Here is a 25,918-nt window from a genome sequence, read left to right as displayed (position 1 = left end):
CCACTCTGCTTATTACCAGCATATTTGAAACATGAATTATTGCGAGTTGAATTCTGAAAGATAAACAGTACCTCGGTTGTCTGTTTCGATGCAGCCGCACTGCCGAAAGTATCAGTAATTAGGACTAATCATGTGTCATGCTGTCTTATTAGAAGTTCTCAATGAACCCAACACTTTTTAAGCTGCACAGATTAGATGAAGTTGAAGACGAACCACTGCACTCAGGATTGATAATACAATCATAGATTGAACAAAAGTGGTTGAATTGTACCTGCAGATCCACAGCGATTACTGGGCACTCAATAACTCATTTCACCAGCTTCCTTTGAAGAGTGTGTACTTTCTGGATCAAACACTGGCCCGGCAATCTGAGCTAATATCTTTACATTTGTGATCGATGATGCAAAATCTTTGATGCCAGACAATTTCGGTGAAATAGTGGAGAGAGAGAACGGAGCAGATCAGAAGCTTGAAAATGTGTGTAATATTTCAAATAATTCTGTTATTAGGAAATTATTGTTGGTTTCAAGTTGAGGCATGGATAGTTTAGATTTTCCAGGAGCACTCTAGAAACGTGTTGAAGAACTTCAGGCCATTCCATGAAGAAAATAACATGAAAACTTATAACAGTAATGTGTGGTTGTAATCACAGCACACAGCTACCGAACAGCATTTCTTCAGCATAATTATGTCGTATTATTCACATTTGATTGACCTTTTTCTCCCTTTGTGAAGTTAGACACTTCAAACAGTACCTTCTGCTGGCGTCCCTGATGAATGGAGTGATAGTTTGGACAACACGCTGCACTTAGTCTCTACCGGCCCTTATTTTATTTTATTTTTTTATTTTTTTTATTTTTTTTTCCTACTTGAAGAGGGACTTGCTCTGAAACAATTACTGACACAGACAGACTGATTGTGATGGAACTGTTTTTGGATTTGGTGAACATTATGCATATTGTAAAACTGACAGCTAAAGATATTTATACAGATAATGGACCAGACACTGAGGACTGGTGTGTCCAGTCCACTAAAGGGACGCTAAGCAGCGATGTGTAGTACCTCAGATTTAGATCAAGTGACACTGAACTGACTGTGTACAAGCTTTGTTGAGTGAAGGGAGCTGTACAGTCGGTGTTTTCACATCCTGTCACACCAAAGCACAGACTGTTCTTTCCTGTTGTCTCTCCGCATTTTACACAAATAGTCTTTGTCAGACGGACGTGTGGAGCCGAGAAGTTCCTGCTAATTGACAAACAGCAGGTCTGTTTGAAATTGTGAAAACTTTCTTTTGGGAGAACACACAAAAAGTTGTTGGTAGAGTCGAGCCCTATGGTGGTGGTGTTTTTAAAACTCACGCCTCAAAGGGAGAGATTCCCAGGTGTGTCTCTTTTATATGGAGTTTGCATTTTGTCTCATACATACTTTACCCCAGAGTCCCTAAAGACATGTAGAAGACTGGATAGTGACTATAGATGTAAATGGGAGTGTTTTTGTTGTTGTCTCCTTGTGATGATCTGGCAACCTGAGACTTAATGACTGAAAGAGTCAATTTTCCACAAAATATAATCTGTCTGGAAAAATGAAGAGAACAGCTTAAAAACTTGGAAAGAGTGGTTTATGTAAAATATATGGATTTTCAGAATTACTATTGAGATCTGTAGAATTCCAGAACAGCTTTAAGCTGCTTTGGCAGTTTCAGTTTTTGATTTCTCTTTGCTCAGCTCATGAGTCGACGTATACATATTGCATAAAAAGCACTGGAAATAAAACTGAACCTCCAGCAACCACACAAATACTTAAAAGCAGTTCAACTGAGTGAATAATCAAGTCTGCCTACTGGGAATGTTTCAGATGCAAACTTTCTGAAGTCGCCTCACATAATTTTAAACAAGGTAACATTTCCTTATTTCCATACAGCTTTTAATTTTCGAAAACAGAACGCTCCACACAGATTCCTCCTCCCACTTGTTTAAGGACAGCTCGCTTTGCCTCATTAAAATGCACCCACAGCTCAGAAATTACATTAAGTAATGGCGCAGTGATCAGGGTAATATATTAGTGTGATTATCCAGCCGTAATGAATCCTCTGATCTTGTGGGTCACGAAGGGGAAGCTTCTTCGTGCGCCTTTATATTTTTGTATTTTTTTTTTTATTATTTTTTTTTTTACCTAATTTCATCTTTTGCTTTTATGTTCCTGGCAGGAGTGATTTCAGTAACTGACTGCCCGAACAGCAACAGGATCATAAAATGATCCATGTGCTGCTGAAGGACGTTTCCTGCCAGGCTTCATTATTTCATTGTCTAATAACAAAAGGACAGCAAACAATGTTTGTTTTAAAACGTTTTTAATCCAGTGTCCCGAAAAAAAAAAGGTTCAACATGTCAAAGTAATGAAACATATTTGCTTCTGTTCCTTTTTAAAGAACAGAAGTTGTTGATGCGCGGTCACCTATTTGTCTTGGTCATAACCGCTCCATCAGCAACCCTTACATGTCAGCTTGAAATATGAATTCCCCTCGCCGTCCCTGAATGCGGCGTATACTTCATCGACATTTGTGGAGCAGAGCTTGTGGCTGTCTGGCTGCGGGCGCTTGATGTAGATTTTCTCAAAGACTTCTTTGGGGATTGTTCACATGGCCCGGGGATGAAATCTGAATGATGGATTCGTTACCGCCTCCAGTGACTTCCTTTAGCCCCGTATACCTTCACAGTTTTGTTTTACCGCCCGTAAATGAGGTGCTATTTTGAAAAGAGATCACAGCCAGGGCTCACAGCGCACTGATGAAGGCATGTGTCTGTAATGGCCCGAACACTTGGGACCGCAAAGGTGAATCCATGTCGGCGCCAGTGAATTACCACGCTGCTGGAAGGGGGATGGGTGAGAGCGGAGTGGGCTGGAGGCAAAGGGGCCAAATTGTAACAGATTGCCCGCCTAAACCTCTGCCCTTAAGCAAAAAAATTGACTTTAGGGATGAGGGTGCCAGTCACAGCATAATTGATGCAGGGCCGGGTACGGGGTGAGTCCCATCTGCCACTGTCTGCTATTTGGGAGACCTCACAAAAAAAAAAAAGCTTTTCCTTTTGTCCTGTATCAACCGAGCCTTCAAACTGTGTTGGCAAAATCCTCTCTTCTGTCCCCCTTGTCCTCATTATAAGCACAAAGCTGTAAGTCCAAGCCCGGTTTACCCTTGGAGAGCGACAGCCTGGGGAGAGACTGGGAAAAGACATATACGGCTATGACATATCGTATTTCCTATCATATGGGAACCAAACAAGCGGAGGGGGTGGGGTGGTCAGTGCCCGGGATCCAACATCATTCTCTTTATGGTGGGCAGGAAAAAAAAAAAAAAATTTTTGCGAGCAATCTTTCCCAATATTTTTCAATAAAATCTCTGTGAACCTGCGTGGTGTTTTTCTGCGGTTTTTCTCCGAATTGCAGTGTTTTTACTGTCTTCGTTGCATGTGGCAGTTACACATCTCCACAGTCGTGCAGCACTTGACGGACAGCTGCCACGGCGCCGCAAACCATCGATTAAACCACAGTTCCTCTGATAAGCATTCCCCCAGCATTTTTTTTTTTTTTTTTTTCTAATCCCAGTACACAGGAGAAGTCCTGGTGTACAAGCATGTTGTATACGTGTGCCGCATTTCCAGCAACACCGGCGTGATTAATGTGCCTGGAAACTGGGGAACTTGTTCAATGTGACACAAGCTTTTGTCTTTGGGTGTCATCCTCTTCCTCTTCCTGACAGGCACCAGAGTCTCCCTCTCTCTGCAGCCGGCTTCACCGCTGGCTGCCTTGCCAAGGCGAGGGGGATCCGATACGAGCTGACAGCGCCGTAATAACCCGTGCAAATTAACAGGGTGGGGTGTAAATGCAAATGCTAAAAGCACAATAGAAGAAGTGATTAAAGAATATCTCGGTGTCTTTTATCTGGTGGCACTGCTCATACTGGGGAATAGAGGCTTTCAAAAGACGCAGACTTAGGTGCAGAGAACTCATGCCAGTAATCATTTCAGCGTTTCTTTTTTTTCCCCTCATGAGAGGACTTAGCTTTGATTGTTTTACAGGCTGCGTTCTCGCTCTCCCACTGCCGCGACTGGATCCCATCCGTGTGCCTTCTCAAAAATGCGGAATATTGAGATTTTACGGTGTTTTATGTTTTACTCTGCATCACTCAGTCAAGATGGGTTTTCTTTCCTTTCCCACTTAAAATTGCACACACATGCATGTGACAGTTACTTAGTGCATGATTCACATGCATTCATTTCCCATACGTAGCTCCTGTAGGACTAATCCTAGCCGGAGTGCATAATGAAAGCAGAGTGGGACTTATGTCTTGTGCATTGCCAAGAGCCAGCACTGTGAAATTTATTTTGATATTTCAGATGCCAAAATTATATCCTCAAGCCTACATGTAAAGTTAAGATTATAAAAGTGTCTCAGGGATGAACCAATTAACTCTCTTTTGAGACTCTTCTGGGATGGATATTAGGTGAAAGAGTCAATTAAATTGACATTTTGAATTTCTAAGCACTTAATTTGTAGTAATGCGGCATGGGCATTTCTGTTTCCACTCTTCACGCTTAACCCCTCACTTCTGCCTTTGTGTTTGGGACCAATTACAAACAGCATTTAGGAGCAGCCAAGTAATATGCAGCCTTTACTCTGAAGATGTCCTTCTGGAGGCAGTTTGTTCACGCCTAATTGAATGCTACTAAATGTACATGAAATTGCTTTGGCAACATTGCTGGAGAGCCATGTAGACTCGCATGGTTAAGAGAAAAAAAGAGAAAAATAAAGAAAATGGACAAGAGGACCATACAAGTCTGAGCCAGGGAAATTACAAGAAACACAATGAAGTCGTATTGTGGCAGTGTGCGGTGTTACAGTTCATTTATTTATTTATTTTTATATCCAGACAAGCAGGCCTCTAAAGTCATTTGGAACATTATTATTAATAGTCAGATTTTATTTATCACACCTTTAAATCCATAATCAATTAGATGCTAATGAACTAAGCCTCTTAAGGGGGGTGTGTGTATAAACCTCTGACATCTTGTTATCTCTGATATTGAAGAGTGTGGCGCCATCACGCCAGTGTCTGAAGAGCCTTAAGAGTCAGATAAAAGGTTGTGGATACTTATGAATCTGGTGTGGGATTTTACAAAGATCCCCGATTTATTAAAAAAAAATAATAATAAAACATCTGACTTTCAGAGAAATCATTCCTAAGTGGTGTACATATCAAGCAACTGCCAATTTATCCACAACTGTGCCGCCTGAGCAAAGTCAGCCCCGGAGCAGACCATTTGATGCATAAAGCAATCTCAAAGGAAGCCAAAATCTATCGCAGGATCTGCAGTTAGCTCCAGAAACTAATGGTGTAAAAGTGCATACTTCAGTAGCCGCAAAGAAATGCAGAAATTACACCTGTGTGTGAGGTGTGCCGGGAAAGGCTTCACAGATACAAGGAAAAGAAGATAAGTCTCGGTGCACGGGGAGATTGGTTAAAAACACTCCTAACAACTCTGTGCCATTTGAATTGGAATGACTTGGGGTTTCCAGACATTCTCAAAGACCGAGAAGCTTGCACTCTGTGTTTTAACGAGATATCAATCTGCTGATAAGGACACTCCATCACGACTGAGAATATCAAGTCCAGCTATAAGTTCAAATGGACAGTGATCATAATCGCTGTATATGAACTGAATCAAGGGAATTGCTCTCAGTAAAGAGGAAACCCACTTTTTATTTCCGTTAAACTCTTCTGGGGGAATGTGAAAACGCAGAAAACCCCTGAACATTTTGCATCTGAAGGAGCTTTTTTATGGAACAGTGGTCCGAGATATTAGAAAACCAATGTAGGGGGCTGGTGCACCATTATGCAAAATGCCTTCAAGATGCTGTTTTTGCTAAAGGAGGTAGCAGTAGCACTGCGTCTGAAGTAACAAGGCCATATTTCATCAACTGATCTTATGGTTGCATAAGTGAGACATTTTACACGTGGTGTTGTGTAGTGCATCAAGTGTGTGTGTTTTTAGATTGGCCAATCTGGTTAAATACAGATGACAAATTTTGGTTGACTACTGGTGTACATGTGACAAATAAATCCACCCCATTTCCACCCAAATATTACTAATACAGCTTTAATAAGTGCTTTCTCTCGAAGCTCGTTGTCATGCTACCATCACAATCGTAGCAAGTAGAGGTCAAAGTAAACATAAAGCTTTTTCTGAAATCCTTCAACCATTGACCACAGCAATTATTTTTGAAGAGGGCAAGTTGAACCGTGTATTCAGCGAAGGGCTGCGACCAAGAAAGAGAAAAGGAAGCTAAAGTGCTGATAGAACTTGAAAGTTAATTAGTGGCACTTAGGAGGGCAAGAACATCTGAGAAAAAAAGAAGAGAGAAGAATTTAAAGGTCAGTGCATCCTTTTTTAAAGACCCGTTTATTTTTGCAAAAAGGTTGGTTAATCACAGTGTTGGAGTGGATAAGGAAAAGTTTCAAGGTAAAGCTAAAGGAATGTGTGAGAAAAAGCATTTCAGAGAAGACGATGGGAATTTTATAGTCCAATACAAAGAGAGGGTTAATATCTGTCCAGCAGTCTGAGGCCATTTAGAGGCACTGAGGGTGTATCGATGCCCTGGCACCTCATACAATTATACCTGCTGTACTTGGAAAGATTTTAAAACTTGTATTAAAAAAATAATATTCTGGGATTAGAAGAAGACATGCTCAACATTGTCCCATTGCAGGATAAATAGATTGTTTTGCAGTATTTGTCAGCGTGCTTCACAGAAACGTTGAGTGTTGCTTATGAAGTAAAGGCTGCAGGTTGACCTGTTCCGGCCTTCAGTGAGACCCAGTGCGCTCATGATGTTTGTGAGTCTAAACTGCCGCTTTCTCTCACTGAAAATTAGAGAAACTGAAGAAGAATTTGAAGCAGGTTGGATGATGCTTATGCTTAGCAAGTCACGCAGCGTTTCACCTGTGAAAGGGAAAATAAAAAGGTTGGCATTTTTTTTGATGATGATGAAAAATTCCTCTCATCTCTCAGTTTAAGAGAAGTGACTTAAGAATCCAGCGAGATATTTCACAAATAAGCTGAATGATGCGGAGCGCATGAGGCAGCTCGGGAGGAATGTTGGGTTGGAAAAAAACCTGGGGCATCCAGGAAAGCCGAACAAGGAGTTATAATAAATTCAAAAGAGACTTTTCCTCTTGTGTCCATTGATAGGAAGGATGCAGGGACTGATCGGTTCATATATTAACAAGTGGTTCAGACTCTTTTATACATCAGCAGTGAAACACTGCATGGGATGTGCATCCTTCAACCGCTACTGTCCAGCTTGTCAGAAGGATTTAAGAGCAGAGTTGGAGTTTCACTGCAGATCGCAGCTGAAGTAATGAAGAAGTTGGCACCGGCACTGACACGCAGAAAATGAAGCACGGAGCAAGTGTCTTAGACAAAAGTGTCAGGTGCAGGAGGGATGGAGGGGGGCTTCGTCGGAGCTCAGGTGTTGTGCGGCAACATCAAACTGCTCCCGTCGAGACGCACCTGATGTCAGAGAGCGCCAGCAGAGGTTTCAAACACATGACCTGGTTTAAATCACCGCAACGTTCATTTCTTACCAGAGGAGAAAACTGCAGGGATCTAAACTCAGGAAATACTGGCAAGAAAGCAGGACAAACACATAAAAAAAAAAAAACTATGTTTAGTAACAAAGCAGACACACTGAGTGCTGAGATTCGCACCAGGAGGAAGGGATTGACGAGACGCAGGTGGGAACGTGATCGGGGTCATCAGAGAGGAGCACATGAGAACACCAGACATGGACTGGAAAACAGGCAGCGATGTGAAGATCGAGAACGTGTAGAAAGAAGCACTACAGTGAAAATGTAGAATCCATGTGGACGTGACAAAGGAGAGAAGGAGAGCATAAAACAAGGGCAGCGACAACCGACGACAAATCTGAGGCACCGCGAGGAAATTCCAGAGCGACTGCTGGGGGTAAGCAAGTAAAGTTACTGAACCAGGACCGTTCCAGGAAGGAGAGCGCTCGGCGGGAAGGACCTGTGGTGCAGGGAGCGCTGTTTCCTTCCAGGAGCAACATATGGCGCTTCTCTGTCACAACTGAACCTCGGGCGTTTCTGTCAGTGAGAACGAGGGAGAAAACAGCTGTGCAGGGTAGTCTAAGGGTTTTGAGGAGAATGTGCAGTGTGGTGGGAGCATGCCCAAAAGCTACTTTATTTGTTTTCAAGATAATTAATTGCTTCCTTTAATGAGCAGTATTCCCACCCTCAGACCGGGGCCTCTGCAGGAACAGGCTATTGAACACTGTCAAGGATCTCTCACTAACTTCACAGTATTTTATTTTTTTTTTTAACTCCAGCCAAAAGCCAAACGGCAATATTGAAACCAGCACCACCGGACTGATGAAAGCTTCCACACAGAGAGTGTGACATTGTTAAACAGCTGACCCCACCACTGTGAAACCTGAGGCGGTAACTGTTTAACACTGAAGCCTGGATGTGTAGATTTTGGACACAGGTACTAAAGTCCTTCTAGGAATTCTTCAATTTTAATTTCATTTCTTCAATCACCTTGTTTGTAGCCATGGCTTTGTAGTAGGTAGTGTCTCATTGATGTGTACACAAGACAGTTTGTCTCATTAAGATGCCATTAGGTAAAAATACAGCGGGACAGTGAAGACAGGTGGTAAAATGATTCAGTCTCCTCCTGGGGCGTTACATTCAATGTTATCATACTTTCTGTGTTCTGTGAAACTTATGAGTTTCACTCTGGCTCAGCAGAATGAGATTAAAGAAAATACATGTTTTCTGAAGGTGCTGCTAAGTACCTGACCTTGATCTCTTACCCCTCGATGCAGCAGCACTCAATAGCAAAAGCCTCTCTGGAGCTTCACCAGAAATATTCTGTCCTCAGAAGAAGTCGATAAAAAAAGTCCAATATAACATTAACTCATTATGCTTGCGAGGCTTTTCAGTCCTCCCATCTGCAATCTCATTTTGCTTTTTATCTTGGAAATCCATATTACATCTGATATTGTCTCTCTGGCTTTGACAAGGGGAAATATTTTTTAGATTTTCTTTGGGGTCTGCTTCTGTCTCTTTCTTTCTGTGCTATTATTTCCAGTTTCAACCCCAAAGAACCTCTCCAAATTCAAATATGAGGCTGTTTTGCATATTGATGGCTCTTTGTCACCTCAAGACCCTCGTTTAATGTGGTTTGAAATATACAACTTTGTGTCCGGAACACGCGGGGACCCAGTCAGTTCACTCCACCTGCTTCATGAAAGTCAGATCAAAGAACATTTTTAATTTCGGCAACTTGAAACATGATTTAAAGTCATATTTGAAACCTTTATGAAAAGCAAATCTCCACAGAGGGACGTTCAGATCTAATGCTCCTCTGTGATAGAATGACATGCGTCCACCATGAAAGTTCGTAACTTAAAAGCTAATATGCGTTAAATGAAGAGCATCAGTACCTGGCAGTCATCAGCTCTAATTGCTGGATGACAAGCATGGGTTCTTCCTGTGTGGATGTTTGCTTGTCCTCCCTGTGTCGACATTTGTTTTTTGTTTTTTTCTGTGTGCTCTGGCTTCCTCCTCTGATCCAGAGGTATAACTCTCAGGTTGTGGACATGTTTGATCATCCAGTAACTCCATACATGAACTGCCTTTCACCAATTGTCAGATGGGATCGATTCCAGGCTCAGATGACCTTAACGTGTATAAAGATGGATGGATTGATGGATGAGCTGGTTCTGAATTATTTAAAGATCATGATTTATTTTCAAAATATAGCCAATAGAGTAACATTACTGTGAATGCTGTTTTCAACTTCAGAGCTCAGAAAACTTCATCCCCCATCATCAGAAAAGGATTTATTGTTGAATCCTTTCACCCACACACTTCCAAGGCAGCGACACAGTTTGCACAGAGAGATATCCCAGCATGCAGTGGGTGAATGAAATGTATATTATATAGCATAAAATAACCATCATTTCTAAGAGATGACACAAGCTAAAGATGAACAAACATACTTTCATTTTGATTCCAGAAATACTTTCTATAATCACACAGTTTCCTGGTTGTTGTGAGTTGGTTTCAACTCTCTCTTACAGGGACTCATTTTAAAGTGTTAATCTTTCAGTGAAGGTGATTAGACCACCTGAGAGCGAAGATGTCTAAAATCCAAAATCCATTATGATTACCTCAGAACATTCACAATCAAAACTAAAGGCTCATCAAATGCTCGTCGCTGTGCTTTTGTCACTCAGTGTAAAAGTACGAGTCAGGAACGCGTTGAACGTTCGTCTCATTGTACATAATGACTTATAGGGCTCGCTGACTAAATGCAATCCAACCTTACAATGGAGTGTTTAATCCTATAAACCCCATAAAGAGTGTGAAACATGTTTTAGCCTTCTTTTATTTTCACACCCTGAATTTACCAGGTGTTCCACAGATGATCCTTTTATTACTGATCTTCTCTGCTTTCCGCTGTCTTGTAAGGAGATACAGAAACCTTTTTACTTATGATCAGGCCCCAGAGATTCAGTAGTTTTCGGTTTCAGACAAACAGATGCAAGAACATGTAGGCAGATGCACGCACACACTTATTCATGAGCATGTGCACACACACACACAACCTTCCTCCACTATAAGCCCGCCCCCAGAGATGTGGACTTGAGGGCAAGGTGCTTAGCAGAAGGGGATGTTGGGAGTGTTTCTTGTGAGTCCAGCCGTCTCCAGAGCCCGAAATCCTTTAATTATGAGGCCAGGGAAAGTAGTCTCTCTAGAGCATTATGATCTCGCGCTTATGTTTTGTACTCTCACCAATCACATTTACAGATTCTTTGCCTCTTTTTGTTTTTTGTTTTTTTTGTCTTTGTTGTTGTTTAGGACTATAGCAGAGTAATGGTGCCTGAGGACGTGGAATAAAAGGGAGGTGTTAAACAAGTAATGGAGGGAGACATCACTATTGATGTGGCACATGGTAGCACTAACTGGGAAAAAAATACATTAAAAGCTGTTTTAATGCAGTTGTTTACAAAAGACTTTTGTGGTAGTGGGACTGGAGACATTTCCTAAGTTTCAGAATTACGATTTCACGTGTTTTTCTACATTTTTATAAGCATTTGCAACTTCATTTAAGATTTCATTATGGTGTTTTTAGGTGCATGAAGTAAAGACCGTGTTTGGAATAATTGCGCAAAAGCTAAAAATATTCTTTTTTCTGTGATTTCTGTCAACAAGGAGCCCTTCTATTTTTTTAGACTGCTTTTTGGACATTGAGACAACCTCAACTACTGTAACTATGTTGGAAGTAGGTCGCACTGGGAGAGGCTGTCTGTCCCTTTGTGTTTGTCCTCTTTGAACTAACAGCTACTCACATTTTTACTAACACTTATGGGCAATTTGGAGTCACCAAATCACCTCAAATACATGTTTTTTGATTATGATTGGAATCAGAAGTACCTGAAGAAAATCGTTGCGGCACAAAGAGAACATGCAAACTTCATGTTCAAAGAATGAAGGAGTCCTAACCGGGGTTGTTCTCGCTGTGCGGTGAGAGCACGAACCACTAAACCACCTCCAAAATATAGAAATCATCTCTGTGTGGCACTCAAAATTCCATGTGCATTGCAGAAATCTGTGTTCCTGCACACTGTGTGCAGTTTTTATTATGTGAAGGAAAGAGTGAGGAAGCGCTTAGAGGTTTTTGGATTGTATATATCTGTACTTGAATATTTTGATTCTTTAAAGAAACCTCCAGAAGGATGTCAGAGACATTGACATTCTTCACATTTTTTTCCACAAGTTTTTCCCAAAACTACATGTTGTTTAGCAAACTTGGTGCAGGCAGCTTTTTTCCAGTATTATTTAAATGAATAGGCTTTTCCTCTCCCTGTTTAGAATGAATACTATATGAGCATCGACTGATAACCTTGTCAGGAGAAGAATTTAATTATTCATCCATTGTTCTAAAATGAGTGTCATGCAGGGCTCGGTAAAACAACAAACTCTGTCATGCACAGAAAAGAATAAAAACAAATGATCGAAGTTTGCTCAACCTTTAACAAGCAGGGCAAAGAAGAACTGCAATTAAATGAGGTATGAAAGGCTCAGACTTCATCATCACAGACAATCAGTTTAATCCTGTTCTACAGGATTGTTGTGTTTGCAAAAAAAAAAAAAAAAAAAAGAGTGAGCTCTGCGCAATTGCTCTCGATTTTAATCGTGTCAAATATTTTCCAAATGTTTATTGCCCTCTTAGATGTTGACTCCCATTAGTGGCTCCCCACCCACAGGGCAGAGAACAACAGAGCAGGGCGATCAATGAGCAGCTGCCCTGAACTAACTTGACCAGAGTTGTTTATCTCAGCATTGACAAGGTTGTGTTACTGATTTTATTCTAACTAAACAAGAACCTTGTTACCACTGCTTTGCAGAAGCACTTGTCAGGGGATTATCGATACTTATGAGTCAAGTGGAAACTTACATTTTAATGACAATTATTTTAAACCTGTTAGGATTAGTTTTCATAAGATTACTTGTCTGAATTAAGTGTGTGGGCTTTTGTATGTCAAAACTCTCCACAGATTGCTGCAAAACACTCTTGATCTCTTTGTGTTTACAGCTGCTAATACTGTGTTAATGATTCATAATTTTTAACGACATATTCTAGGATCATGGGAAACTTTTTACAAGAAGAAAATATCCATTTGTGTTTGGACTGTATTTACTAGATTCTACAAAAAGGAATGGCGCTTTAAGGTAGAGAGCAATCGATATGTTAAATCCATAAACGTGGATGGTTTATTTTTTATTGTCTGATTATGTGCTCCGCAATTCATTGTATTAGAGCACTTCACACACTCTGACTCTCTGAGCACGAATGGTCGGAAAGAGACAACCCTGAAAGCTTATCATACGCCAGGTTGAGGCAGGCTTGTCAGTAAGCTAATGGAGTGTTCTAAGGTTAATTTACAACCATATGAATTTCATCAATAAGCAATTAAGAGGTGTGGAAACACTGAGGCACGAGGGCCAGCAGCTGAACAGCCCCCCCCCCCCCCCCCCCCCCCCCCACCTCCTCCTGCTCTTAATCAATTAATTGCTGTGGTATGTCTGTTTAAAACCACTTGATAGATTTACGCGTACCGCCGGCGTGTGAGAAAGCCACAGCTTCCTTGCCTGACCTTCCTGCTTGTCTCATCTGCCTGAAAGCAGGACCTCTGAATTCACACATTCTAACTTTCACACTGTTTCTTTTCTCGCTTTCTTTTTGTCCTTTATTTTTTTTCACAGACTGTTTCTTTTTTTTTCTTCTTACACGGTCCTTGAAACAATTTACAAATGTTTTTCCTGAATGGAGCGCGAGCTGTTTTGAAGGACTCTTGTAACATATTGTACATACTACGGAATCTGGAGAGTAATGTGTGGGATGACTATTAACTGCCGACTGTAGTGGTTGGCACTTGTGTGTTGTCGCTTCCTCCCTAGGCTCAAAAATAGGCATGTGACTATATATATATGCTCTAAGGGTGTTGCATGTGCATGTCTGTGTCTCGATGTTAGCATTGAGAATGTCTTTGGGGGAATCATACAGGGGTCACACAATCCTACGTCAGTTTCTCGGTATACAACCGTGAGTGAAAATGCCGTTTGTCCATTACGGACAGCAGAGACACCCATCTCAGCGACCATCTCTGTCCCTGCAATGCCCTTGGCTCTCAGGCCAAACCCAAGTTTTGAGGTCTCCAGCAGGTCCTGGGCCGACCTCGGGGCCTCAGTCTGGTCTGAGGATGGACTAACGACCAGAATTCATCCTAACCAGATGCCTGAACCACCTCAACTGGATCATGTCAGTGTCGCAGCGGCCCGACTTTCAGAAGAACTCCTCAATCTATCACTGAGAGTGGCGCCTGCCACCATGAGGAGAAAACTAATTTCAGCCACTTATATCTACCATCTTATTCAGTTAGTGAGGACTCGAAGTTCATGACCATAGATAAGGGTGGAGATATAGAACGACCGTCAGACGGATCTTTACGGCTCAGCCTCGACATCACAACACTACGCTACAGCGACTGCAATTTCGCAGCCACCTGTTGGAATCTGCACCAATCTCAGGGACACGGGAGTTTGAAAGTCACGTCAGTGTGAGAACTTTTACGAGCATATCCCCCCCGAGATGTTCTGTGGGAGGTGTTTAGGTGGTGCATGCTGGGACCTTTGTAACGGATGACTCGCTCCCTGTACTCGGCTGCAGATGCTGTGTTTGTATACTCGGGATTCAGTCGTACTTGTTCAAGGTGGGCGCTGCACTCCGCCAAGGTTGTGGTTTGTGTCCCTTTCTGTTAGTGATCTATCTTCACGGACAGGGTGTGGAGGTGCGCCCGAGGCCAGTAGGGCATGCTGGGATAGCCACAGGTCTTACCTCTTCCATTAGGTTAACAGCAAAAGCAGAAAGCACGTAATTTCTCAGATAAAGAAAACATGAGTTCACTAGCCTTTATATTACATTTGTCCACTAAGCAGATTAGATGATAACAAATTAACACTTTGTATAATTACAGTATGAGACAGTTTTAAGAAAGACCTTTGTTCACACTATGAAGAATGATGCTGTGACAGTATGATGTGCGGTAAATGAAAAACTTCCCACAGAAACAACGCGTGGATGTTTTAGATACAAGAGTAAAGCCATGTCTTCAGCAAACGCAGTGCAAAGTGTCTCTGCTTTGTTCCCGTCCTCATCGGGATGCGACTGGTCCTCCAGCATTTGTCCACCATCTGCTGCAATGTCATCAGATAAGGCTTGCTTTCTCATGTGTTCGGTAATCCTCTGCTATATGGTCCGTGAGCGTTCACGTTCATATTTAAGTCAACAGCACAAGGACCAGAGCCCTGCATGTTGAACAGCTGATTTTGTGGAGGATGTGGGGAGATTTTCATTCATTACCCATTTCTCCTCCCAGTGCCACTCCATAATGCCAGGAAGTCCTGCTCACATGTTTTCCTTTTCCACTACCATGACACACTTGCTGAGATCCCTCGAGAGATTCAGATAGTGGGTTAGTGATATGATATGTATGAGATTTTCTACCTTATCAGCCCCATCCTACTCACATGAGCCCTTGGGACTTTTGAACATATTGTCCCAGCCATTCAGTTACCCTTTAAAGTGGAGATTCTCTCAGCAGGTTCTTTGCTTTCTTTAGAAAATAGATGGATATCGTAGATGGATAAAGCCGGCCTGTAGATTTGTTTTAGTCAGTTTTATTTTAAACATCAGGGCAGAACATTAATGCTTTTTTTCCGCTCTCGCTCCCGGGCTGCAGTGCTGCCGGCGTCAGCATGACCACTGTAGTTTCCACCTACATACGTAATCCTAAAATGGCATTTTCTGTGTATCTGTGCAGTGTATCGGGATGTTGTTTAATTCTGCTTTCACACTTGTCCTCCACAGCCCCTCCAAACAACATATCAGTGGTGGCGGAGAACACTCCGGCCCCTTTCAGTCGATACCAGGCCCAGAATTTCACTCTTCTCTGCACTGCGAAGGGAGGAAAACCAGCTCCTTCGGTGAGTTGCTTGTGTTTCACTGGGGACTTGAATTTGCTGCATACCTTGACCTTTTTTTCTTATTTTTTTTTTTAAACAGGGAAAAATGTTTTACCAAATATTCTTTCTCTTGAACTTGTGAATGCTTTTACTGACCAATAATTGAAAAGTTACGTGACAGCGGTTGCTGATCTCCCTGCTTCCCAGAGAAATTCAGCCCTGTCTGCTCAGTAGAGCTGTATGATGGAGCTTCAGATAACGTGCACTAAATACCTCAGTTAGCCTGTTTGCAGATTGGCTTGTGTGCGATTACCATAAAGTCTGTCATGTGACGCAGTCATTACAAAATGTTGCTCCGATTTAGGGAACCGAACCATTAGTGATATTGATGCTTTAATTCAGGGCAATTATTCTAATCACATTGACAAGACAGTAATGATTGCATACAGAATTATACTTATAAACCCTCATGCACACACATTTAGTGGTGCAACAGTGTACACAAGTTTTCAGTAGAAAAAAAAAGAAAAACACTTTTTACTTTTTGAAGAGCAAGACAAGGTCTCTTAAATATAGCTGAAGCATATGTTCCGATGCTTGGTGGCATATGAGCTTACGGACGCTGTTTGAGAGCAGTCGCTCGCTGCTCGTTCCCGCTAGGTCATTAATCATCGTCCATGGGTGTATGGTAATGGACTCCAGACCCTGAGCACACCTATCTCCTGCAATTATGAGCCCAGTGAGAGGTGAAGACAAGGTGAATATGATTTCCGTCTCTCAGGTACTTCCTGGTTGATGGAATGATGAGTGAGGCTCTCCCCTGTTGTGATTTCACAGTGAGCCTAAAGCCATTGAAGCTCGACTCTGCTGGAGTCTTCCCCGAACGCATAATGGAGAAGAAAAAAAAAAGAGGTCTGAGAGGTTTCAGCCGGTCAGTAATCCCAGGCTGCCTCCGTGTCGCGGCCTAAGTCGCTTTGCTCATAATTAGCTCTGTCAATAACGCACCAAGCCACTGACATGAGATGAAATGAAAAAGAATTGTTTACTCAATTCGCTGTTGTAGCAGATAAGAGAAAAACCTAGAAGACAGTTTGCAGTGATTGCACTCTGAGGGTAATGTTAACTACCCAAGAATATCGGTTTTGACGGCAATACAAGGGCACAATGTAATGTAATGGCTGTTGAATAAAAACACACAAGATACACACATTTCATTTACAGAGGACTGTGGGAAATGGAATATATACTTGAAGAGGTGCATAAAATAAGTCAGATTTACTGGTGGACTGCGTTTTGCTTTGGCTCAGTGACGAAACAGCAAGAGAAAACATTTCTGCAATTTTACAGTAAGCTGAATATTCAGGAGAAGAGACTTTATGTATTACAAATTTGAGAAGTTGCATTAATTTGACAGTATTTTCTACATCAGGACAGAGCATATTCCCCATGTTTTTACGTGGCATTATCAGCTCCTTTTTTCAAGGGTGAATGATGGCTGGCACAGCATCAGTAAAAAGGTCATGATAGGCAAAATATGAATTTAATTAAATGCACTGGGCTATGAAGGTGGTCTTTTAATCAAACTTAAATAGTGATTCCATGAACGTTTATCTTTGTGTGTGTTACAGTGTAACGTCGAGACGTTTCAGGTTCTCTACAGTTACTTATCTTGCTTGTTTGCAGTAATCATGAGGAAAAACACTGAATCTAATGTTCTAAAAATAATAAAACGTGTCTTACGTCTTCAAATTAGCTCACTTTGTCTCCACAGTGGCTTTCTGAACCCATTCTCCGTTTTACCACTGGGAACCTTAAACAGTACCTACCTGGAAAAAAAACCAAAAAAAAAAAACAAACAATGGTAGATAATAAAAGTCTCGCACACCCACACAGGTGTTCTCTGTTTTACTGTTTGCTGCTGTGAAGAGCTACAGTATCATAAAAGTTTGCCAAAGTCACACAACTTTATACGTTATTATCTGGTTTTTTTTTCAAGTGATAAGGTGTAACTTTCACAAAACAAACAGGCAAAACAAAACCAAAAGTGGAGTCAGATGTTAGTGAGTGTGAGCGCACCCACACGGTCCTGAGAAGAGGTTTAATTAGCCCACATAAGTGAAAACACCTGCGTGTCGGTGGCGCGAGTGCACGGATCCTCTAATGTTCCTCTGTTGCTCTCGTAGCACAGAATTAATTCAGCTCAAATCGCATTTCCATGTCATTGTGTGAGTCAGAGGGCCATTGGGGGAAATTTAAATATGTATCATGTGCGGGTTTCTGAGACAGAAACTAATTTCATGATTGCTCATTAGGCCTATATCATACAGGCAAACAGACACGGTGTTTGCACAGAAGTAACGCGCGATATAAAATCGCGTCTGCTGGCTCGGAGAATGTGAGAATAAAATAAAACATGCAGCTTATAAAAATCGCACATCCTCTGTGGAGGCTCGGGCGGGACCTGTAGAAGTTGGCTCGGGCCTCATACAGCTGTCTGTCCTTCCAGTTTCCGTACCAGCACTATCCAAATTAAGGTTGCAGTCTGTCCCGGCCGGAGGTTGATAGTTCATCAGGGTCGACGCAAAGACACAAACACACTCACAGGCATTAAAGGCCCGTCCATGCTTCACATGTCCGCGTGGGTGCGCGTTGGTCCGCGCGACGTAAAAATCGTCATGAATTCCTGTCCGCTAGGGTCCGCGCGGACCGATCCGCGGACGTCCGCGCAGCAGCCAGAAATTGAGACTGCGTTGCGCATTGCGCGCAGGTCGCGGAAGTGTGCGCCTGCGCCATAGCAAACAAAACATGACGGTAAAAGTGAAAGTAGACGGAGCTACAGCCTGATGGCTCCACTTAAAGACACCGAAAGAGTGAAAAACTGGTGGAAAGAGAGAGCAGACTGTCTGGAGGGAGGAGAAGGTCTGCAGACAGAAGTGAAAAAGTAACTAATCGCTCCGGCGCCGCCCCCGCGATTCAGAAACAGAAAAAAAAAGGCTAAATAAACTTTAATACTTAAAGATAATGTACTGACAATGTATGTGCTTAATTTTCTCTAAATAATCCGTAATAAAGGAGCAGATAAACAGTCTGTAGAGCCGGAAAAGCTTCTCGAGGCTGCGTGGATCACCGCGCCTGCATGAGACGCGCACAGCTGAGCTCAAAATGTAGTATGGGAGAAAGCGCGTCCGCATCGGTAGTGCGCTGACCTTCCAAGGCGGACGCAGAAACGCGTACATGTGAAGCATGGACCAGCCTTTAGAATCAATGACCCTGATAAGCCAGAGAAGGTCCGTCAGTACACAGGGAGAACATGCAAACTAACCAAGGCCTCCTCACTGTGAGGAAAGAGTAGCAACAACTGACAGTCTGATGGAAAGATCCTTCCAACAGAACGGCCTTTCAGTGGTTTCAAACATCCCAAAAATCTTAATTTAGATGTAATTTACTTTGCTCTACATGTATTTGGTTTGCTTGATGTGCATGGTTACCCACCGCTGCGGTTTAATCAAGTCCAAAACTGTATTGAATTCTCAAATGTTAACAAATCTTTCTGTAGTGAGTAACAGCTGTTTTGAAATAATCAAGGCTCAATTTGAAGCTGCCAGTTAATTACAGGTTGCCGAAAGGACATTGTGGCGTTATTTGTTATTCGTATACTGCCTGAATGGTTTTACCGCGTGTGATTGAACACAAATATCAAATTTAAGCTGTGGCCATTTACATCATTTATTCTATTGTTCACAGTCATGCTGCATAACAAAACCTTGTTATTTAGTTTGTAAGTATTGGCTTGAGTGGTGCTTCTTTGGCCCACTTATATGAGTAAAACTTCAAACGGCTCCCTTTTGCTTTTTGATGAAACTCATTTCGTCTTTGCCGGTGCTGCTGCCCGGGGGCTTGTTGCGAAATGAGCTGTTGTCAGCTCTATTTTCAATGTCATATCGTTGCGAGCCCAGGCGCCATCGTGGCCCTTCAACGTACAAAGAAACAAGCGATTGAGCTGACAGTTAGTGAAGGAAGATAAGCATGTCTGATAAGCAGTTCTAAATTACTGTTAAAAAAAAATATTTGTATTCAGTTTCTCCGCTCAAGTAGATGTTGCAGGTTCCGTGCTCGAGTATTTATTTTTCGGGTAACTTTTGATTTTTACTACCTACATTTGAACCCAAACGTATTTTCTCCTCCTTACATTCGTTTCGCCGACTTGTTACCTGAGTGAGGATCATTCAGAGTTACTGTGAAAGGATCAAAGCGGCTGATGATTCATTCATACCGGGAGCTGCAGATGTTGACAAATTTAAAAGTGAATGAGTTCCACTGCATCCAGAAAATACTCACAGCGCCTCACTTTTTCCACGTTTTATGTTACAACCTCATTCCAGAATGGATTAAATCCATTTATTTCCTCACACTTCTGCACACAATGTCCCACGAGGGTGTTATTGACAGTTAAAGCTAATTTCAATTCACGTGCCATAAATATGTTAAGAAACGGTTGTCCGTTTACCCATGTAGCAGGCATTGGAGTGAACCTGATATCCTCCGTGTGGCCACTGTCTAACGGGGCCGTCGCTGTTTGGTGCTGAGCAGGTAATGAGAGAGTTTCTGAACCTGGAAACAGCTGCCCGATGAAGCCGAGAACGACGCAGCGAGAACTGTGAGAATGAACCATAACTGTAAAGTCGAAGGCCAGACAGTGAAACAATGAGCTTCAACCTGCCCTAAAGCTCAATAAAGCTGCGTGCGGCTGCAGATTTGGGCTGCGATTCCCTGTAAGTACATCCCAATGAGCAGCGCCGCGCACATTATTTTGCATTTATTGCCACTGATACGCTGCTATCCTAAAGAATATGTATATATTTTATGTTTTAAAGTTGAGATAGTTGGTAATGTTTCACTCACATTTTATGTTCAAAGGTATCAAAAGTTGTTTTATCGCCTGCTGGTAGGAAGTGCCGCCATACAGGGTCCTCAGATGGCAGCCAGTGGTCGTAATACCTCCGCTGGTCATAAAGAGCGAAGACAAAAGAGAGGAGGAAAGTAAAGAGAGGGACTGATATTTATGTTGCACATCAACTGGAGTCCCTTCAGGTAATTAAAGCGTAGACAACCGGGAGCAATGCAGCATAAATGCTTATATTATCAGATTTCACTTAGTAAGATTATTTATTTTTAGTTTTACCTCACGACCCAGCGGTGCATTGAAAGGCGGTGGCGGAAGAGTCTGAAACAGCTCAATCTCACATCAGAGAGACACTCAGCTGCATCACGTTTACCTATCCATCTCTATAAGCTGAACGAATTAGCCTTAAGACGTCTCCTCCGCAGCCACATCCTGACACTGAGAATCAGACCATAGGTGCGCGGCGACCACAGCCTCAAGTTTACCACACTGTATAAAAGAACCTTGAGAGCTTTTATGCATCTTTCAATGCAGAATCTCTTTTTGTCATTCAACAGAAGCAACGTCTTTGTATTTGTATTGGTAAATTTACTTTGGCTCTCCTCAAAGGAAAAAGAAAAATATTCCCTGTTGCTATGCAACATGCTTTTGCATACTTCCAGTGTCTGACACTTGAAAACGACGCTTGAAAGTGTTGAACTCCGTCCAGCATTGCTACTGTTACATGTCTCATTGCACTTAAAGCAGTTTCAGAGGGCTCCCACTCTTTCTTCTTCCAGTTTTTTTTTAAGCCCATAAATTTGTACGTTATGCTCATTTTAGGATTTTAAGGAAGTGCGGAGGGGGTTTTTTGTTTTTGTTTTTTTTTCACAGCCCTGGCATTGCTGCAGTATAATTATAATATATTATAATGGTAATGCACTATAATGACATAATTCATTGTATATACCTCTTATCTATCCTGCACAGATATCACTTAAATATAGATGTGTTATTCTAGCATGCCAAAATATTTAATTTGTGTCCGTTGTCAAGTGGCAGACGCAGCAAAGCGCCAAGTCAGTTAGAAATGATATCTGTAGCAAGGTCTAACAGACGGCCAAAGTGTGACCAAGCCATCCTTTCTCCTCCTTTTTTCCTCCTACCATCACCTGTAGAAACCAGCAAGTTAAAGATGATTAGATTAGCTCATATGGTTGTAATGGTCTGGTTGGGTATGTAGGAGAAGAGAAATCTTTGTAGGTTAAGGAAAAAGGAGGATACAGGAGAACAAGGATACTGCGAGAAACCCCGAACGGGACAGTCCTGATGGACCGCAGATGTTACGGACAATGACTACATGTGGCTCAAGGCCTGCCAGTCTGATTTCCAGCTATCCTCGTTCTAGTAGATTCATCATAATTACTCATTACCTGCAGTACATCCACTTTTATTAATCCAGTGAGTTAAAGTTTCAGTTTTTTTTTCTTGTCACCCCCTTTTTTTTTTTTTTTTTTTTTTTTTTTTTTTGTAACACCCAACAGCTAAATTCCCGGAGTGCCACTTTCAGCTTGCTGCATATAATGGACTGCATGTGTTTAAATAGTCTGCCATTATGTTTCAAGATCTGTCGGCATCTGATGTCACTGAATCGAGCTGCTGACATATCAATAATAGCTTCCCAGTGCCACGATTAGAGCATCCTCAGAACACAAGCAAGCACTGATTGAAAGGAGGGAAGATAATGATAGTTAATAATAAAGAAGGAAAGATGATTAAGTCATGGCCAGGATCTCTCTCTCTCTCTCTCTGTCTCTCTCTTTCCTCTTGCTTCTGCCTTTTTCACTGAATCCCTCTGTCACTATGAAAATTACCACCTTGTCCTTTTGACGCCGCCGTGATTAATTGCAGCAATATAGAGGTGTATATGGACCAAAGTGTGATTGTTACATTTTTAAAGAGGTTTTGGATTTGCGATGTTTTTGAAGTGGGGGCAGCTTGGCAATATGCGGAGTGCAGGTGCTTTCATCACGGTCTATTCAGAGGCAAATGCAAAATCCTTCTCATGCCATCCCAGCTCATTTTCACTACTGTCTTGGCATTGTGCACCGGCTATTGCTTAGAATTACATCTCTTCCTTTCTGTGCTAATTCATTTCAGAATGAAGTAAGTGGTTTGTGTCTGGCTCTATTGTCTGCACATATTGGACTATGAAGTATTTTTGGGATTTCTAACAGAACCATGATTGATAATCTCGTTATTCCGTGCACTAAAACTTAGGAGAACAATCCAAACGCAATGCCAAAAACAGTCAAAAATCCTCTTTCAACATGAGAGTAAGGACTGCCTTCCAGATCATATGGCAGCAAAATATACTACCTTGGAAGGCTGGGTGTTGATTAGCAGCTGCAGAAATTCCATTTGTGGTTTCTTTTTTTTTTTATCATTTCCTCTGAGGATGTGTTTCTAATTTCTCCGATTTAAATGCTTGAAGCTTGTTGTGTGACAATGTGCGGCTCGATATTTTGTTTTTTTTTAAACCGTTTCCGCATTGAAAAGATTTATTTCTATCAGCACACAATAGATGTGGGATAATTAAGTGAAATGTGAATCTTTTTCAATCGGTAACTAACAAAAGTGCCCATGTCACTTTGTTGGAGGCAAGTCTTTATTGGAAACATGTATCATGGTGACAGATATCCCTCACCGCTATTTTGGCAACCTAGTTTCATGTGTACCAAATTAATCAGTGTTTGCTCTTGTATTTGAACACAATGAAAGGAGTGATGTGTTTTCTCTTATCTGAGCCTGTCAAACAAGGAAATGGGATTTTTTTTTTTTAGAGCAAATTAGTAGGTAGCTCAAAGCAAAAGAGACCAAGTCCACAGTGATGACAGATGTCTTTTTAATTATGCATAGATTTTGAGATGAAACTGACTGATTCATTATTACGTGAAAAGGCACAGTGTCCTGGTGGCTCGTTTTGTTGGATTGTAAAGGGACATTTGTATATGTATTTAAATAAAAAGCTGTGAAGTATCTTTAGAAATACAGTGAAAATCATTTGAAGATGCAACGTGAAGGCCTGGCCTTGCTCAGCTGCTTTTAACTCGGATAAATAGCTTTAATAGCAAGTCACATTTGCAGGGCAATCATTAAACGGTTTCAAATCACGAATCTAAAATGTTCAACAGGACAATAAAAAAATAAATAAATGATTTTATCATACTGTGTGTTTGTCTGTTTTTAGAGCCGACATGCTCTGCTGAGTCCGTTTATCCATCCATCTATCCTTCAGGTTCTTAACGTTAAAATTTATCCTTTAAACATGAAATGTAAAAAAAAATAATAATAATAGCTAAAGGGATTACAAATTAATGAAATATCAGTATTATGTAAATGCGATTCTGGATAACTGCTTTTGATAAGTGCTTAAAAAAAAGTAATGGATTCTGTAGAACTGTTTCCAAGGAAGGTCCTTCCAGAGCCGAGGCGCTCTGATAGGAAAAGCTCAAAAGCTCGGTCACCTTCAGGTTTTAGTCTTGACTTCAGAAACACCTGAAAGGAACCACTTGAGAATTTAAGACTGCGCACAGGGTCAAAAGGATCTCCATTTTTGACAGTGCCAATTCTTATTCGGCTTTGTAAGTGATTATTATTTGTAGAAAATCAATTTTAAAATGCACCATGAACGATGACCTTGGATTGTAGGAGAGAAAAAGCTATTACGGTAAAGTTTAAATACGAGTTCCTTGTACCTCAGAAGAGCATTTCATCTCGCCACTTTGCTACTGTACGCAAAGTATCAAGCAGAGATAAACCCAGCAATGCTGGTTAATGTATTTAACAATGGCACAATGTAAAGCTGATCCACGGTTGATTTAAAAACGTGTTCATCAGATATTGCAAACAAGCTGATATGTCTACTTTCTACAGTACACGGCTTGGTTGATACGTCTGTGTGCAGTGCTTCTTATTTTAAATGTGAGCCACTGGTAAGGCGAGGGGAAATGAAGAGGAGCAGAAGTGCAGGATAATGACATAGAAATAACATTTCCCTCTCTCCCCGCAGCTACGTATCTGTCATTCATTTCATTCATGTCTTTGATGGAACCTTCATTTATTCCTTTTCTTATTCCTCAAGCAGACAGGTCACAAAAAAAAAAGATATTTAGTCACGGTGGGATCACTGTGAATAGGCAAACTGATGCTTGATATTTCGCTGGAGGAAACGCCAAAATAAAGTATTATTTTCCGACTCGTTGAGGTGATGCGTCACGGGGCCCTGTGCGCGGCGCTAAGTCATGTAGAGGCTTAATCAATATTTCCTTTATGTCAATAAATTAGCTTGTCTCTCAATGTTTACGGAAACAAATCAGTTATCTAAGATTACTGAATTAATTCCCCATTATACTAGTCCGTAACAAACACAGGTGTTAATGTGTACCCACACCATTTTGTCCAACAAAAGCTCCGGAACAGGTGCATGGATCTCTCTAATCCACACTGCTCTCCCCGCACCTGCTGTGATAATTAATGAGGTGTTTCGGTACACAGTGAAAGAGCGTCTTCTCCTTGCAAGATGTTGAGCAGCGGCAGGAGTTAGCAGCAGACGCATTGGGGTCACTGTGGATAAGGGTGATGTTTCTACTTCCCATTGTGCGGTTAGATTTTTAAGCTCTGGCTCGGCACATGCGGTAAACACAGATAACGGGTGATGAATGCACTGCGCATTGTAACATTTAAATGAGTGAAATAATGCTGTTTTAAGGCTGTGGTTAGGCTTGTGAGTCCCTGGTTTACAACACAACATGAAAGCCAGACAAGATCACATTTTAAGTCCAAAGCACTTCAGGCATTTTTCACAAAGGACCAAAGGGTGTAAACAAAGAGCACACTGAGTGATCTCTTTCTTTTTTTTTTAATGTATATATTGTGACAGAAGTTTCAATACTTCAGGCACACAAGCTGAAGGCACTGCTTGGATTGTTGTGGTAATATTTCAACCAGCAGAGTTCACATTCTATTGTAAAATTTCAAAGTGTGTCACAACATTGGCAGGAATTCCTCTATTGAGCAACAAAACGGAGATGTGTTCCAACCCATTTCATTAGATAAGGTCACCTTTCTGTGCACATTTCCTGTTCTATTTTTGTGAACTCACTTTTATTTCATATTTTAGCTCCTTGACTCTCCTGCTGTTGGGAATGAAACGATATTTAAGCCCACGTTTTGCATGTTGTCCATGCCGGTCCGTCCCGTGTGCCCCGTGAAGCGTGCCGGCCGTCACCCCGGCGAGGTCTCGTCCGGAAGTCTGACATTTTTGATTCCTGTCTGTTCTCTGTTTTTGTGGCCTTGTCTCGCCCTCAAGTTACCTCTGCCTCTCTGGTCATCTCGTGCATCAGACCATGCCTGCCTGAGTTTGT

The 25,918-nt window shown here is 41.7% G+C and overlaps 1 protein-coding gene across 1 annotated transcript in view; it reads left to right on the top strand.

The window, feature by feature from the left end:
- Positions 1-25,918, top strand: part of LOC115388149 (immunoglobulin superfamily member 21-like) — a 171,865-nt gene that overhangs the window by 131,114 nt on the left and 14,833 nt on the right. Inside the window, 1 exon segment of the mRNA XM_030091092.1 lies at positions 15,516-15,631. Within this exon segment, the coding sequence (XP_029946952.1) occupies positions 15,516-15,631 (116 nt within the window).

Source organism: Salarias fasciatus, chromosome 5, assembly GCF_902148845.1.
Source record: "Salarias fasciatus chromosome 5, fSalaFa1.1, whole genome shotgun sequence".
Classification (NCBI taxonomy): Eukaryota; Metazoa; Chordata; class Actinopteri; order Blenniiformes; family Blenniidae; genus Salarias; species Salarias fasciatus.
This window is presented reverse-complemented; position numbering and strand designations above follow the sequence as displayed.